Source organism: Arvicola amphibius, chromosome 3 (assembly GCF_903992535.2).
Source record: "Arvicola amphibius chromosome 3, mArvAmp1.2, whole genome shotgun sequence".
Classification (NCBI taxonomy): Eukaryota; Metazoa; Chordata; class Mammalia; order Rodentia; family Cricetidae; genus Arvicola; species Arvicola amphibius.
Window position 1 is genome coordinate 140,698,342 of NC_052049.1, and position 16,410 is coordinate 140,714,751.

Here is a 16,410-nt window from a genome sequence, read left to right on the forward strand (position 1 = left end):
CCCCACCACCACCACCACCACCACCACCATCAAAGTATCACTTCTCATTGCTTAGAGCCAGGTTCTGCAGAGCCAGCTGTACTCATGTTAAAACCTCAATGGCTTTACCACTTGGCCACTTCCTGCTTATCGTTGATACTTAAATGTGGAGTCCTGAATGGGCTACGAGTTTTGCGGAAGAAATGAGAGGACAGGTAAAACATTCTACTAAACAGTATTCTACTAAACAGTCCATACTTCAAGTCTTAGTCAGTTAATCTTCATAAAATCTTAATGATTTCTCTTACCAGGCAAACTATACTAAGGAAAAAAAACAAAATAAATACTGGGGTATTTAATCTCTTTCCAAATTATCACATAAGACCAAACCTAAATCAAGAGTTTATGAACTTTAAAAGGGGGTATTTTGCTGAATCACAAGGGTAAAACACCACATTTTCAAGGACTTTATAGACCAGATAACAATAACAACCAATCACAGCAAATAAATAGATAAAAGCAGTTTACTCTAAAGTAGGTTATGGTGAATTTAAGAGCCCTCATGCAAATTCCAATAGTTTTTAGTTTTGTACATCACTTGCCTGTGCTTTTCACTGACATTTACAACCAAACCATCAGAAAAGCCAGTGGGAGATGTAATCTCTTCTATCATCACAACTGAAAATAGATGTGAATTTCCCAATACATAACAACTATAAAATTTCCTATTCTTCCAAAAACACAAAGACAACTAAACAGTAAAACATAAAAGTCCCATTCCCCCAGAGATGATTCAGACTGTAGCTGTTTACAATTAACATCTTCAATACTTTTTTAAATGCTTACCTGTTTTATGTAAACTCATAACTATATTGTTTTCTTTTTAATAAAAACAAGTCTTGAAGCACTTTACTTTGGAGAATATAAACCTTACCCTACATTAGACTCCTTGTTTTAACAACAAATTCTAACGATTTCTAGAGACAGTAAGTTCCTCCTTTAAACAAACTATGCCTACTGCAGATTGGTATCAGTGCAGGTGCGACTACCGCTAGTTCATCAGCTTGCTGCCAGAGGGACATTCAGAAACCACACCAAACATGCATCCCTCTTGATTTCTGTTTCTTTTGTGAAATGAACAGTTACCAAGCTCTTACAGGAATCATGAAGTAAGCAGCATCTGAGCAAATATTTATGAAGTAATTTTATAATGATTGAGACTGCCCCTTCCGGCAGTCACTGGGCAGAACCAACTGCTATTACAACTTGTTGAGTGAGTCTCCAGAGTTTAACTATCTTGATGTAAATGAAGTCTGCCCACTGCAGCACTGCTCATAGGCTAGAAAAGAGAGGCTAATATGAAAGCAAGAGAAACCTTAGCTATAGAGCCTGCTTTGTGTTCTTACCATACAGTTACCAGCTAAGCTAATTATCCACTACTGTATCATGGTTCTTCAGACAGTTAACACTAGGAGCAGTGAAAGACACAGGTTTGCAAAGTAAATGGAAGTCAGAGCAGACTCTACAAAAGCCCAATTCACTATACTATGGAAGTTTCGTTACTTCCATAGCTGTATTAATAGTAGTGGCACAGAACCAATCATAGGCTCTAAAGATTTCACTCACTAAAATCATGACTTTAAAAAATAAAAAATACTGCCATGAGTGTATCATAGGAATAACAATTATGCCACTCATCTAAAAACTTTTCCAAAAATAAAAAAAGTCAAAGAACGATTTTTGTCTATAACCTGTAAGTAAGTATCATGGCTCGACATTTTCTTTGTAAAGTTGGGAGGATTTTCTTCTCTATCTGCTACCAGACAACTGACAAAATTCAGAAAGAATGGTAAAGAATGAGGTTTCCTTTTGAAAGGATCATCTAATGCTGGTTATATAAGTATCACACCAAGAGTACCTTGAATGCTTTCCTGCATGATTTAACTGAACAGAAGTGTGAGTATTCCTTGGCCCAAAGACAAGACAGCTAGTTTATCCTTAAAGTAGAATCTAAGTCCCTAATCAATCTATTAAAGAAGACGCTCAAAGAACAAAACTCAGCCTAAAAATCCTCTAGCCCAAGAACCTGTTACTGAACTAACTTACCACATTTTTTTTCCTGTATTTCAAGTTTCCATTCTACACTTTAATATAAAGAAATTTTTTTGAGAAGGTAAAAAAGTTTAGATAGGTAGGGATTTTCCAATTTAAAAAAATATATATAGTACATAAACTATGTTATAAATTGCTCCAACATCTGATAAACATACAAAAACTGGGAACATAAACAGTATCAATGTCCTCCCTTAATATTAAACCACACATTACCAGCAAAATAGTTATCTACTAAATTTGTAGGTAAAAATTTTAGACTTTTCTGGGTTTCAAAATTACAACTGAATGACTATGCACCTACAGCCCAAAAATGGGAGTTACAGCAAACAAAACATACTTAACCTGGACTAGAAACAGACAGCTGACACTCAGGTAAGAGACACTAAGGACACCTGGAGAGTCTTGAAATACCTCCAGAAACAAGCCTAATTGGAAAGTTTTAATCCATCCAAGCTGTTCTATGTTCTCACCAAGAGATTTGACATAAGAGGTGGCTTTTTTGTCCTGTTTATGGGGGAGGGACATGCAAATATGTCACAAAGCACATGTAGAGGTCAGAAAATAGCTTGTGAGAGTCAGTTCTCTCCTCCCACCAAGTGAGTTGCAGGGATCAAACTCAGGTCGTCAGGCTTGGCAGTAAGTGCCGTTACCACTGACCTATCTTGACAGTCCCAAGAGAGTCAATATGGGAAAAAAAAAAAGACAAAAAAGAAAGAAAACCCTTCTCTTTAGTTTTATTCCATACTGGAACAGTGCAAAACAGTTTACAAAAGCCAGGAAGTGGTGACACACGCCTTTAATCCCAGCGCTCAGGAGGCAGAGGCAGGTGGATCTCTGTGAGTTCGAGGCCAGTCTGGTCTACAAGAGCTAGTTCCAGGACAGGCTCCAAAGCGACAGCGAAACCCGGGGGGGGGGGGGGGGGGGGATTTACAAAAACCAGAGATGACAACAGCAACCAGAAAAGTACATATGAGCCTCTGACCAGATAACAACAGCAGCTTCACTTAGTAGAGCTTCCAAATTTAGCCTCAGAGAAACTTAAAAATCAGGAGAGATCAGAAATGTCAAGCTGGCTTAACATTGGTCAATGCAGAACCTAAATATTGACCACACCATGTTTCTACAGTAACTACAAAGTGAGGTTAGTGTTTTCTCCTGTCCAATAGCACAAGCAAACTTTATCTGTCTCCAAAAACTTCAAAACAAGGTATGTCTCCAGAACTAAAGAGTGGTAGCTCCAAACACAAATCCTGCCATGCTCACAAATACAACTCTGTTTAGAGTGAAAAGTCAGTCACATTGTGTCCAACCTATACTCTGTCAGTCACCAATGAAATGGTGCTACAGCCACTAATTTGAAGTGATCCAGCTCACACTAGGTCACCAGAAGCAAAGACACAGCCAAACCAGGACTTCCACCTGGTTCCAAGAAGGATGCTTCCTCCATCTAATTATCACAATTCTGAAAACCTCCCAGTTCCAAACTAGATGCTCTCTTAACCCCAAAAGCAGTAGACAAAATGACATCTTGGACAAACTTTACCTTTTGATTCTTTTGGTTTGGCATTCTTTAGACTAGGCTGACCTGGATTTCGCTAAAAACCCAGGCTAACCTCAAATTCACAATCCTCCAGCTTTAGCCTTCTACACTCTATGATTATAGGTATAAACTACCATGCCTATTAACAAACAAAAAAGTATTATTGTTTTATTATATTACTCTAAAGTAAAATCTCTGACTCATGATTGGCTAGAATAAAGACTAGTCACCAATCCTTAATCTGTTTTCATTTCTGTGTGATCTTTACATCCCCAAGCAGCCTCGAAGAGCTTAAATGACTCATCATGGCCACTCTAAGACCACAATTTTATTTTTTTATTTATTTATTATGTATACAATATTCTTTCTGTGTATGCCTGCAGGCCTGAAGAGGGCACCAGACCCCATTATAGATGGTTGTAAGCCACCATGTGGTTGCTGGGAATTGAACTCAGGACCTTTGGAAGAGCAGGCAATGCTCTTAACCTCTGAGACATCTCTCCAGCCCCAAGACCACAATATTAAACTGCAACACATGAGAGCACATTTTAAACACAGAACAGAAATTAAGGTATTTTTACAAAAATATAATTTTTTCCCATTTAAAATGTATATTTAAATATTACAGGATGGGGACTAGAGGAACAGCTCAGTGGTCAAAAGCACCAGCCGTTTTTGCAGAGGACTTAACTCTCAGCACTCAACGATGGCTTACAACCATCTGTAACTTTAGTTCCAAGGGATCCAACATCCTTTTCTGGCCTCCATGGTCACCAGGCAGGCTCATGAAGGCAAATGCCTATACACATAAAATAAAAATAATAAATCTTTTTTTTTTTAAATTATAGAATGACCTGACTGGAAACAGAAAGCAGGTTCAAATAGCAGTCATACAATGTACTTATCTACCTAAGCTTTAGTTTATGAACAGTTTTCTACCTACAAAGCCATTCTTGCTTTAAACATAGCCTTCTGTAAGAAGAAAAGACAGCTAAATAATGTGCTCTAGAACTGAGCCTAGCTGAGGGCAGGCCAGTCTCATCCCAGAGATGGTAACCCATCCCTGGCCCTATCTCCAGACACAAAGCAGAGCAGGAGACAAGCAGGGCCATGTGCTAAGCATGGTAACCTTCAGAGCCTCAGTTTTATAACAAGCATATATGTGCTAGGCATTAGGAAGTGAACTACAGGAAATTTAGTTAAGACTACTTCTGGTAATTTGCAGTGCATCCTTTCTCTAACATTGAGAAAAGTAGAGAAGTTCAACCCAGTGGTCCTCAACCTTCCTAAGTTGCAACCTTTTAATACAGTTCCTCGACCCTTTAATACAGTTCCAAATGTTGTGGTGACCCCAACCAAAAAATTATTTTCATTAATATTTCATAACTGTAATTTTTCTAGTTATTAACTGTAGTGTGAATATCTATATTTTATGATGGTCTTAGGTGACCCCATGAAAGGGTCATTCAATCTCCCAACAAAAAGAGGTCACAAGCTATATGTTGAGAACCACTGTTCTAATCCAACACCTCCTGCAGTTCCTCCAAGCCTGTCTCCCAGTTATCCTCTCAGGTTATGTCATTTTTATTCCTTTAAGAATTTCAAGCAGGTAGAGAAAATATGGAGAAAACATTACCTACATCAAAGGAATGATAATACCTAAGCATGGAAGGTCTGCAGAAAGTATACTCATTCCACTATTCTGTACCCTACAGTACCTAGAGGTCTACAAAATATCATTAAGAAGAAATAATCTAAGAAAAAAAGGAGGAGGAAGAGAAAGAGAAGAAAGTATACAGCAGTTTAGTTCCTTAATAACCAGATGATCTTTCAAAACTATTCTTGAACTTTTTTACATCTTATACATGTAACATATAAAAACACATATAACTTTATCACATCAAAGAGCAGCTTGAAGCCGGGCGGTGGTGGCGCACGCCTTTAATCCCAGCACTCGGGAGGCAGAGGCAGGCGGATCTCTGTGAGTTCGAGACCAGCCTGGTCTACAAGAGCTAGTTCCAGGACAGGCTCCAAAGCCACAGAGAAACCCTGTCTCGAAAAACCAAAAAAAAAAAAAAAAAAAAAAAAAAAAAAAAAAAAAAAAAAGAGCAGCTTGATATGTTGCCCTCATGAAGCATTTATTCAACTCCACCACCACAAAGATAATACTGTAAACTACTTAGGACAATGCCTATCATAAAAATTAATAAACACTGCCTATAATACTGATAATTATTACTGTTAATATACCCATAAATTCTAGTTAAGAAGAAACTGCATCGTGAATATAGTAGTTCATGCCTGTAATCCCATCATTTTGGAGGCTGAGGCAGGAGGATTACCATAAATTCAAGTCTGCTATGGACTCCACAGTGAGTTCTAGGACGGCAAAGTGAGATTCTGTTGAAAAGTGGGGGAGGGTGGATGCCACATTAGTAACTGTAACCATCTGAGTTAGCTTTATGGTATGCAAAATACACAATAAACAACTTTATCTGATCCTCACTACAATTCTGAAAACAGGTATAATCTACTTTACACAAATAAGAAAAGTGTGCTCAGGGGATTTGAATGATGTGCTTAGGGCCACATTGCTAGTAAATTGAAAGCACTGATTTGAGGCCTACAGCATGGCTCTGAAGGCAACTCCACCCACTACAGGACTCTGCCTCTTTCCTGAAAAGCCAGAATTCAAAGACTTTCTCACTAATTCAATTGGTTCCTCTCCCTCAATAAGCACAAGTCAAAGACAGCAGGTAATTCTCCCCAGTAAATGCATTAACCCTTTATATACAATACTGGTGCAGTGAAATGTCACCACCACTCCATTCATGCTTTATAAGCACTGTACTTTTACCTTAAATAATTAACCAGTCAGATTATATTCATCTAAATCCACCATTAACATCAATTCTTAGCCTCATCATTTATCTCACTGAGTTCATTTCCCTAAAGAATTCATTAACTCCTTAATTATAACTTACAGGGTATGGGAAAAAAAATCTGTATCCTTTATCAAAGAAAAAAATATATATGGGTACAAATAGGTACAAAGAAGTGTTAATTATCACATTATTTATATCAAAAGGAAAATTAACAAAACCCCTATATTCAAACAATCAGAAAACTGAAGTATTACTGTATCTATTCCATGCAAGAGATGCAAATATTTTTTAAACCAAGTTGGTAGAGGATAAACAAGAGAAAAGGCTCATGAAAGAATATGTAGTGAAATTTTTAGTGGGTGATAAAAAGTAGAACTACCATTAAGATTTCACCTTGGAATACAAATAAAGCACTTCTAGGTAGGGAACAAAAGACTAAAAGAAATAAATCAAAAACTTAACAGTTTTCTCTCGACAGTGAAGTAAGGGTGAATTTTTTTCCTATTCTCCAATTTTGACCATTGACAACTACACTTACAGGCAGATATAAGTGTGAGTTATTTGCTTTTGTTTTTTTCTAAAACTTTAACTCATTTCCCAGCATTTTCCCCTCAAAAATCTCCAAATTAGCCACCAGTGTTTCCAGTCCTTTAAATTTCCATGTGTCTTCTGTTACTGGGGTGGGGGAATGTGTAGGGGATGCTCCTTGTTTTTTATTTGGTTTGGTTTTTCACAACACAAGGAATCAAATGCCATGATTTATCACTCTAGGTAACTGTTCCACTGCTAACTACTCCCCCAAGTAGGCTGTATTCAATTTAAGACTCAAAACAATTCACTTTCATTATTTTCAGAACCACCACCCTCTAAATCGTGCCAGAACTGTAACCCTGAGTTGTCGTCTCTCTTAGCCACAGAATTCTGACTCTTCAGATTCTGTGAATCCTTTACTCCTACTATTTTCTTTCCTTCTACTTCCCATACATACTGTGACTAAATCCAAACCTTAGTATTCCATCTCTAGATTAGTACAACTTCTTAAACCTTCCTTATTCCAGTGCCTTCCCAAGAACAATTCATTCCGCCACAACTTACTGCATACCAAGTGCTGTTCTTGGGGTTTCCCATTTATTAGCTCCTCTGATCCTAAAACAAACTTACCAGTAGCTATTACCGAACAGATTAAGAACAGTAGCCTATAGTAAGCTAGTAAGTGATGATATCTGAATGTGACCCCAACAATGCAGCTCTAGATAAGTTTGCAAACATGAATTCTGGAATGGCAACTGGTTAAAGCCAAGTTCTCTTTTCTCAAACTGTACAGACTCTTCTTCAGTTACATCAAATTACTATTTTATACTATCCCAACTTCTGGGAAGTTGAATTTTTCTCCTCCATGAATAATCCTGCATATTGCCTTCACAAGTGAACACTAAATCAAACCTTTTAAGTTAAGCTAGTTCCCTCACTCTATAGCACAACCCTCTTATGGACTCAGCATAAATTACATTAATATACAGTTCTTGATATTCTGTACATACAGAAGTTTACCATCCAGTTTTATATTTTGTCTTTATACATAAACAATGAAATGTCTCCACTTCCAGTCTATGACCTTCTCTATTTCCCATCTTCCCAAATGCTAGTACCACAAGACCAGGCTGCATAAAGTAGTAATTAATAAATGGTTATCTAACTGACAATCATATGGCTCAACTATTTAACAAAGCAGGATACCAATCTCTAGTCTTCTGTGGTGATATGTTGGTTTTCTCACTTTAGTCCTTAAACACTTTAGATCTGTAATTTCAACATTCCCAACTAAAAGGAAACATTCAGGTGACACCCAAAAGCAATCTTGAACTGTTCGGTATTTTGTTGGTTTTTTTTAGTTTTTGGTTCTTTTCTTTTCTTTTTCTTGGTTTGGTTTTGTTTTAAGGTAGCTTATGCACTGTGCAGAAACAGGATTTTCTTTCCTTCCTCAGTTCCCACCTAACGGCATCCTAATAAGCACCTCTATCTACAAGCACTCTCTTGTAACAAGATGCCCAAGTCTTCAACAATATAAAGCAGGCAGTGAATTTCAAGAATGGTTACCAACTGTTTAAGAACAGAAAAGACTATCTGGTTTTAATAATTGTGTATGCTCTATGATTCTGATAAATCAAAATGTAGAAACAACTTTGATTATAATTAAAGCTGAATGTTTTTATTTTCCTATCCAAAAAAAAACATTGTGAAACTCAGGGAAAACAATATGCCAAAAGATAGTTTAAAGACAGAAATATAAATTTATATTTAAGCTGTTGATGAAAAGATAAAAATGATCGATTATAAGCACATTTCACTAAGTGCAGCAAGTCTCAAGCACTGTGGTCTGAGATGAAGGGCACCGTGCTCACAGTTACAATCCTGTGTTTCAGTTTTCTGTCTTCCATGTTTGTACTTACAAGGTTTTCCAAAAAGACCTCTTTGCTACTTATCATTTACATTAATAAACCATTTTAACTTAAAATACTAGGTGTCCCCAAACAATTGCTTACTCTGTCGTTACTATTCATCAGTAAAGCAGTATCTAAAATGTTGAATCTTATCATATACATATTAATAAAACGCAGTTATCCTAAATCTCAACTCTAACTGGTATACACTGAGGCCCACACTCCACTCATAACCTGAAAACACCTTGGGTGATAGGTAAACTTAGTCTCCATTTTATTTAAAAATCACCATTTCTGTTTGTACTATAACTCACTTTTAAAATACATTAATAAAATCTTGGTTTTCTGTCTTCATTTCTTTTTCACTAGATGCATTCAAATTTCATTATAGTAATTTGAAAAGCTATATGATGGGTCCACACTTAATAATCTTAGCATACATAATGGAGAGAGTAAATACTTAATAAAGCTATGGATTTTTTAATTAGTAGGAAAGTGTATGCAATTGTAAAAGGGCAGCATAAGGCTATCTACCTTACCACTATCATTACCCTATTGTGACACCATGCTACACTTAAGGAAGCCGTTACCACTGGAGGAAAATGGAGAAAGCAACACTGAGTCTGTGGATAGTTTCCCTTTTGTTGTCTGTGGTATTGGTTTGTTTCTATAGTCTCATGTAGCCCACACTGGCCTTTAACTATGTATCCAATTGTGACCTTGAATTCCTGTTCCTCCTGCCTTTGCCTCTGAGCTGAGATTACAAGTATGAGACAATATACTCAGATGCATATATTGTTTCCTATAACTATATTTGAAGCTGGTGTACCCCACCCTTCATCTCCAAAGAAACACTTATCACAAGGTCACTACAGAACATCTCAAAGTCTATCACACCAAGTGGACTAATTTACAGTCTAACTATAATGTAAAGGAAATAACATCTTGAGGAAGAAACGACACTGTACAGATTCAAGTAATAAATACACGTTCATCTTCTCTATAATGACTTTCTAGTGCCAGCTACTATGCACATTATTGTTTTGCTTCAGAAACAAGATAAAAGCAACATCTCATTCTATAGATTATACTGGGTACTTCAGGCAAAAGTATTGTACAAATTTAAATGGTATCTCAAAAAAAAAAAACAACTACAAAATTAAGTCATTCTTTAAAGGGATGAATAAAGAAGAGGTCGTAATACTGCACATTATAAACTGCAGCTCTCACAAAGCAAAAGGTTGAGTGTCACAAATGTTACTCCAAAGACAAAAACCTCTAGTCTTTACAAGCAGCTCTTCAAAAGGACCATGAGATCTTCACGTCCTGTGTGCTGCACATCAATGGAAACTATAGTGTGTCACACACATCCTTTGAAATCAGCACAGGTTAATCAAATGTCAGTAGGATACATGTACAGTACATACACAGGACATTCCTGTGCCGATTTCTTTTAAACATTCACTTTGAGATAAGAAAGGCTACAGAGAAATTGTATCCACCAGATATCTTGTAAAATAACCTCACACAATTTTCTCATTTCAAAATTTAGATCTCACTAATTACTCACGGGCATATCTTTTATTATAATTCTCTAAAAATAAACCTCACAGCTAAATATTGCTATATCCACAGAATATAGAAATTCCCAAATAACATCTTAATCCAGAGAAATGAGTGTGTCTTCTATCACAAATATTTGTGTGACGCCCTGAAGAGTGGTGGCAAATGCCAGTGCCATGCTTGCAATCCACCAGACATTTTCAAATCAGAAGCCATTCTCAATTCTTCAGTATAACTGCACTCTCATAAAAGTTTCTAATGTTCCTATCCTAATCAATGCCCAGTTAAACATTTTCCACAACCTGAACTGAAGCTAACAGTATGAAACAGCAAATCAGGACCCACAGGAGGGCATACCAAGCACCTACCCTGTCTTACAAAAAGTAAATCTGAAAGTTCTTAACATTGAACTCTTAGCTATAAAAATTAAGATGTCCTCTAAATACTAGAGGTCTGCAACACAGCTACTTATTTTCTACGTCTAGGCCAAAAAGCAGAAAATGCTCCAGTGCTTACTAGCGAAAGGAAAGAGGTGGGAGAAGGGTTGGAAGTTGGCTAATATTTCATACCTTTATAATCAAGAATCCTATCCTTTAGGTTATATGAAATCCAAAAATGCTTTCCTATTCAATACATTAAATGATAGGCATCCTATAGTTTTCACACGTGGTGTAATGTCAGCACGTATGTAATGTCAGCACGTAATGGTGTAATGTGTGATTTTAAACAAACGTTTTTTAAATATAAAGTAGAAATAGAATAAAACATTAAACCTGGTTATAAAATTAGCCGCATTTCCAGGTGTTCTGCTCTCCCAGCATTTGGAAACCAGGTATGATTTTACTAGGGTAAACAAAAAGCACTGACTGAGCTTCTGCCCAGAAACCTAACAGCCGGTTTTCTCAGGATGATGCTCTCTTTTCTTTTCTCCCCAGCTCTTTGGACACTGAAGAATAAATTTAAGTGAAACAGAAGTTACAGCTTCTATGAACTAGAATATACCCTGCTCTGAAATATTCATTTCTAAATTCTAAGCTTAGTAAGATGACAAAACAGTATACCAAAAGCAAACAAATTTAACATTAGTAGTATTGGCTTAGGAATCTAACTTTAAAAAAATATCCTAATATAATGATTACAAGACAAAAATTCAGTCACTGAACATATATCATTTAAAATCTAAGTTTTTATTTATTTCTAACATAAAATTAACATTTTAAATTAATGTCCACAAAATTACTGATTTTCTAAAGATTTCCAATGCAAGAGCCATTTTTAAATAAATACAACTTACTAATTATTATTTGTCTCAATTCTACCTTTTATGCACATATATCAGTAATACTTTTATCCATTTTAGAAGCTGGGATTTAATAATGCTAATGAGCTGAAAATATATTAAATGTCTGCATATAAAAGGAACACCCATAAACCGCAGAGCACCTTCTTCAGGCATTTTTCTAAACACAATCATGACCCAATCAACCATGTTCAAGACAATTTTCAACCTTGACAGTCACAACAAGAGAGCAACTTGAAATCTATGTTGAAATTCTTTAAAACATATCAGGAATCTTTAAGACAAGGCTCCAAGTTTGAGACTTTTTTCAGTTTGTAATTTTAACTAGACATGGTACAAAATGTGTGACAGGCACTAAAATGCTTTATGCTTTCTATTAAAATGTGCCAGAGCACTAAAACATAAATTTCTGATTTTCAGAGTCGTCTTACCTGACCCGCTGAACTGACTGCTTCCCAGGGTCGTCGGTCTTGTTTTCCCACTATTAACAGGTGGGGAAAACATCTGCAAAATAAGCCAAATGCATCTGTTAATCCTGAAATTCTTCTAGACTCCTTGCAAAGAAAAGTTCACCAAGTGTCATCAATTAGCTCCTTAATTTTCATAGAGTTTGAAATAAAAATGGAAGATACATTCAGACCAAGCATGGCAATAACAAGTGATATTACTTACTAATACTGCTTGGGAAATCTGGTGACATTTGCTATCAAAACCCGGCCACAGGCAAGATTCCAAGATAATTAAGTCTAAACAGTAAATTTTTACCCATGATCTTCACTTTGGCCCTAAGTGATTCCCATTGCATTAACATTACTTATAGCATTTGTAATCAGAATCGCGTCCGATGAAATTACCACACACCGGAAAGATAATAAATATCAGTTCTAATATAGCAGGTATCGGTCCCACCTTCGAGGCACAGTTAACGTTGAAATTCAAACCATTAGCAAAAAATAAGGGCAATGGGCTCTGTGGCTTCATCTTTTACTTTTAAATCATTTTCCACGTTACGTATGCACACTGCATACGCATAAAGTACTCAGCTCAGAAGGCCTGGAATTCTAGCGCTAGGTCGACTTCTCTGAAGCTGACACATTTTCAGGTACCACAAGCCACATGAAGTCTTAGGGAGGGAGATACTGAGAAGAGTTTCAGGGGGAAAGAAATCATTCATACAAAGTCTAAAATCCCTAATAATCATCAAGGCTAGGCTCAACCAAAGCTCATGATTGCACCGTTCTTCCCTCAACTGGTTAAATCCAATGACCCCTCTGGCATTAAAGTTTGAAATCTGCAAGTCTAGACATTACATCAAAGTTCAGGTGTCCAACTTGGGGGAGCTGGACTCCAGCCCTCCCGAGTATCGCTGAAAAGCAGATGGAGTTGGCCGCTGTCGCTTTCCCCCTTTCCTCCCTAGCTCGCTATCTCGGGAAACCGCAGCAGAACCCCAAGATGCGGAGGAAAGCTCTCCTACCGCACTGAAGTCCAGCAGGTCGCTCAGCTCCTTGTCGGTCCCTATCGCGGCCATGCGCTGCTGCTGGGGATTCATCTTCAGCCACTTCTAGCAGGTCCTACGGGCGGAGGAGACAAGCTGAGTCGCGGAGACCCGGGGGCCCGACATGAGAAGGACAGGGGCAGCGCTCGGGGTCGGGGGGCGCCGGCCGATACGCCAGACCCCCACGCATCCATCCCCAACCGAGGGAGGGAAGGGCAGAGACGGGTGAGCCCCGCTACCGCTCAGCTGCGGGAACCCACGCGTGGCTCGATGGCTCCCGCAAGTTTCCGAGGTGGCTCGGCTTCGTGGTCCCCAGAGGCGGAGTACGAACGAGCCCGCGCCCAGCGAGGGAGCAAGAGAGCGGCGGCGACCCGGAGACCAAGTGACTCACTCGCTCGGCAACAATAGAGCTGACAAGTTGCGGGGAGCGCGCCGCTCACAGGCCCGCGTCTGCGGCCCGGACGTCCCCAGCGGGGGTCCCCGGGGTGGCGAAGAGCGCCCCACGCGGGTCCGCGCACCGCAAACTCCCGCCCGGCCTCCTCCTCCCACTTGGGCCGCCCTGCCCCGGACTCGCGGAACAATGAGACGGGCTCGGCGGCTCCCGGGCCCCGAGCGCCGAGCCCCGAGCGCCGCGCAGGCCGACCGCCGCTGCCCGGGCCTGGACCCCAAGGCTCGCGCCTCCGCCCCGCCGCGCGCCGCAACTTGGACGCGGCCCCGGGCTCCGCGCGGTACAAAGGGACCCGAGTTCCGCGCGTCCCGCCCGCCGCCCGCGGTTACCTGCCGCCCGGGCTCTGCATCCAACCTCCCCGATTAAAGTTCACTTTGGCCGGGAGCGCGGGCTCAGGCTTCTCCCCCTTCTCTTCGCGCCGCCGGCGGCTCGGTGGCCTCGGGCCCGCGCGAGCGCTTGGCTCCGCGCGGCTCGGGCGGCTCTCGGGCTTAGCCGCCCGTGGCTCCCCGGGCGGGCTGGCGGTCCCCCCGATAGAACTTATGGGTCTCCTCAGGCGGACATTTTTTTTTTCGCTGAGGCGGCCTCAGCACCGAGCTCCGCTCGCCTCCGGATCCCTCCGCGCCTCAAGCGCGTCGGCTTAACCCCTCGCTGCCCGGCGCGCTCCCGCCTCCCGCGCCGAGGAAGTGGGACCGCGGAGGGGGCGGGGAGGCGCGAGGCGGGGCGGGGCGGGGCGGCGGACGGACAAAGCCCGCGGCCGGCAGCGGGCGTCTCCTCACGCTGGCGGCGCCCTGAAGTGCAGCGGCGGGGACGCAGCTGGGTAGCATCTGGACTCGCCACCCGCAGCCATTCCCGAGCTCAGCCACGCCGGACGCGGGAGGCAGTGGAGCCGCAGCTGTGCTGGGCGGACTCTGGGAAAAGCACGAAGCCCCTCACGCCGCGCAAATCAGCTCGCTCACCTGAGCGCACCGTCCCACCTGAGCCCCGCACGGGGGACAACGAGTTCTGCGAGAGGCTTGAGCCCGGCCCTTGGTGGAACCAGAGACAGCCTCGGGAAGTTAAGTCTTGATGAGCAAGTTCCGAACTTGGCCTGAAGAATCCCCACAAAAGAAAGATTCGGCCTAGGAAGGAAGGTTTTCCTGAGGGGAAGCCAGGGCGGTGATTGTGTTGGGGTCGGCGGGTGCAGAGAAGACCAGCCAGGCCTCAGCAGAAGAAACACTGAAGACGAAGGAGCCTCCACAGGAACAAACTGAAGAGAGTGGCCAACTCTTGAGGATCATGACTGCAAGAAGAAGCCGTTGGCCTCTGAACTTCATGTAAAGAAGATAGAGTCGTTAAGTGGGCCATTACTGTGCTTAACCAAAGCTGTCGACAAGAGGAGAATGAAGTTTGGATGTGGGGCCTACATCTAGACTTTATTCCAAATCCGATCGTAGTCTACCCTCCCCCAACTCCATTCCCCCATGTGTCCATACATGCTCAAGCAACTGGTGTGTGTGCGCGCGCGCGCTTCCTTCTTAAAGTATCATAATTTCACCGAAAAATATCAGCACAATCCCGTTTCCTGCTACAGTGACTGGCTGGTTAATTGGAATAAAAATAAGCAAATTTACAGAAGCCTTTGAGAACTTTTTTGCATATGCTCAAAATAAGTAAATAAAATCTTCCAAACACAAAACAGTCTATCCAGAATAAATGGAACGCACAAGAAAGCCTTCCCAAAGAGAGAGCTGATATTTGGTGATGTTTCCAGTCTAAACCAAACAGTTCTGAGCCAGGTCCATCATCATTGATTAAATGAACAGAGTTTGGGTGTCTGTTCTTTGGAACTGGGTGTGTTCTAAGTGAGACAAACAGCAATCACAAATCTGCCTCCATAACAAAGATTTAACTATCAAATAGGAAGTTTGCTAGGTAACTTGTAAAGCCATATTTCTGTGGTAAGACTGACCGAGTAAAACTGGGGAAAAAAATCTTGACAGAAGGAGATGCCATGGAGCCATGTGGGATGAAAGAAGGGACGGCTTCTTATACTTCCCATGAAACTATTTCAGAGAAAGTCACAGGACTCCCTCATTTCTATGAAAAACTGATGGGTGTGGTGATATTTTGTTTGTAATCTAACAAAGCTTGTCTGGGAATAGAGTGTGGCAATAAACCACTAGCTAACCATAGAGGTCAAGCAGTGGTGGCACACACCTTTAATCCCAGCACTCCAAAGACAGAGGCAGACTATCGCTTGTGAGTCCAAGCCCACCTGCTACACGAAATGGATCCAGTCTAAAAGAGAAACAGCCGGGTGCTGGCAGATCACATGTTTAATCCCAGTACTTGGGAGTCAGACGTCTTTAATCCCAGCATTAGAGAGGTGGAGACAGGAAGGGATATGGCTGGGCAGAGAGAGGAATAAAAGGTGAGAGGAGACAGGAGCTCAGATACAGTTTGAGGACTCAGTGTGAGGCAGCATTCTGAGGACAGGATCAGTCTGTCCCTTTGGTCTGAGCACTGGTAGAGGTAAGAACTCTAATGGCAGGCCACTCTGCTTCTCTGATCTTCAGCATTCGCCTGGATAGCTGACTCCAAGTTTTTATTATTAATAACAATTAGAGTTAATGCTACACTTGGGGAAGGTTTTCATATCTATTAT

At 40.8% G+C, this 16,410-nt stretch overlaps 1 protein-coding gene across 6 annotated transcripts in view; it reads right to left on the bottom strand.

The window, feature by feature from the left end:
- The window catches only part of Tcf12 (transcription factor 12), a 266,208-nt gene extending 251,848 nt beyond the window's left edge, over nucleotides 1–14,360 (bottom strand). For 2 of the 6 annotated variants that reach the window (XM_038322509.2, XM_038322504.2), the window contains exons 1-3: nucleotides 14,096–14,360; nucleotides 13,298–13,394; nucleotides 12,255–12,327 (exon numbers count right to left, since the gene is read on the bottom strand). In XM_038322509.2, coding sequence (XP_038178437.1) covers nucleotides 12,255–12,327; nucleotides 13,298–13,372 — 148 coding nt within the window. In that variant the 5' untranslated portion in view covers nucleotides 13,373–13,394; nucleotides 14,096–14,360. Of the gene's footprint in view, nucleotides 1–12,254; nucleotides 12,328–13,297; nucleotides 13,395–14,095 lie in introns of those variants that run through there. The other 4 variants (XM_038322506.2, XM_038322503.2, XM_038322507.2 and 1 more) reach the window with 3 other exon arrangements.
- Between the last annotated feature and the right edge of the window lie 2,050 nt (nucleotides 14,361–16,410).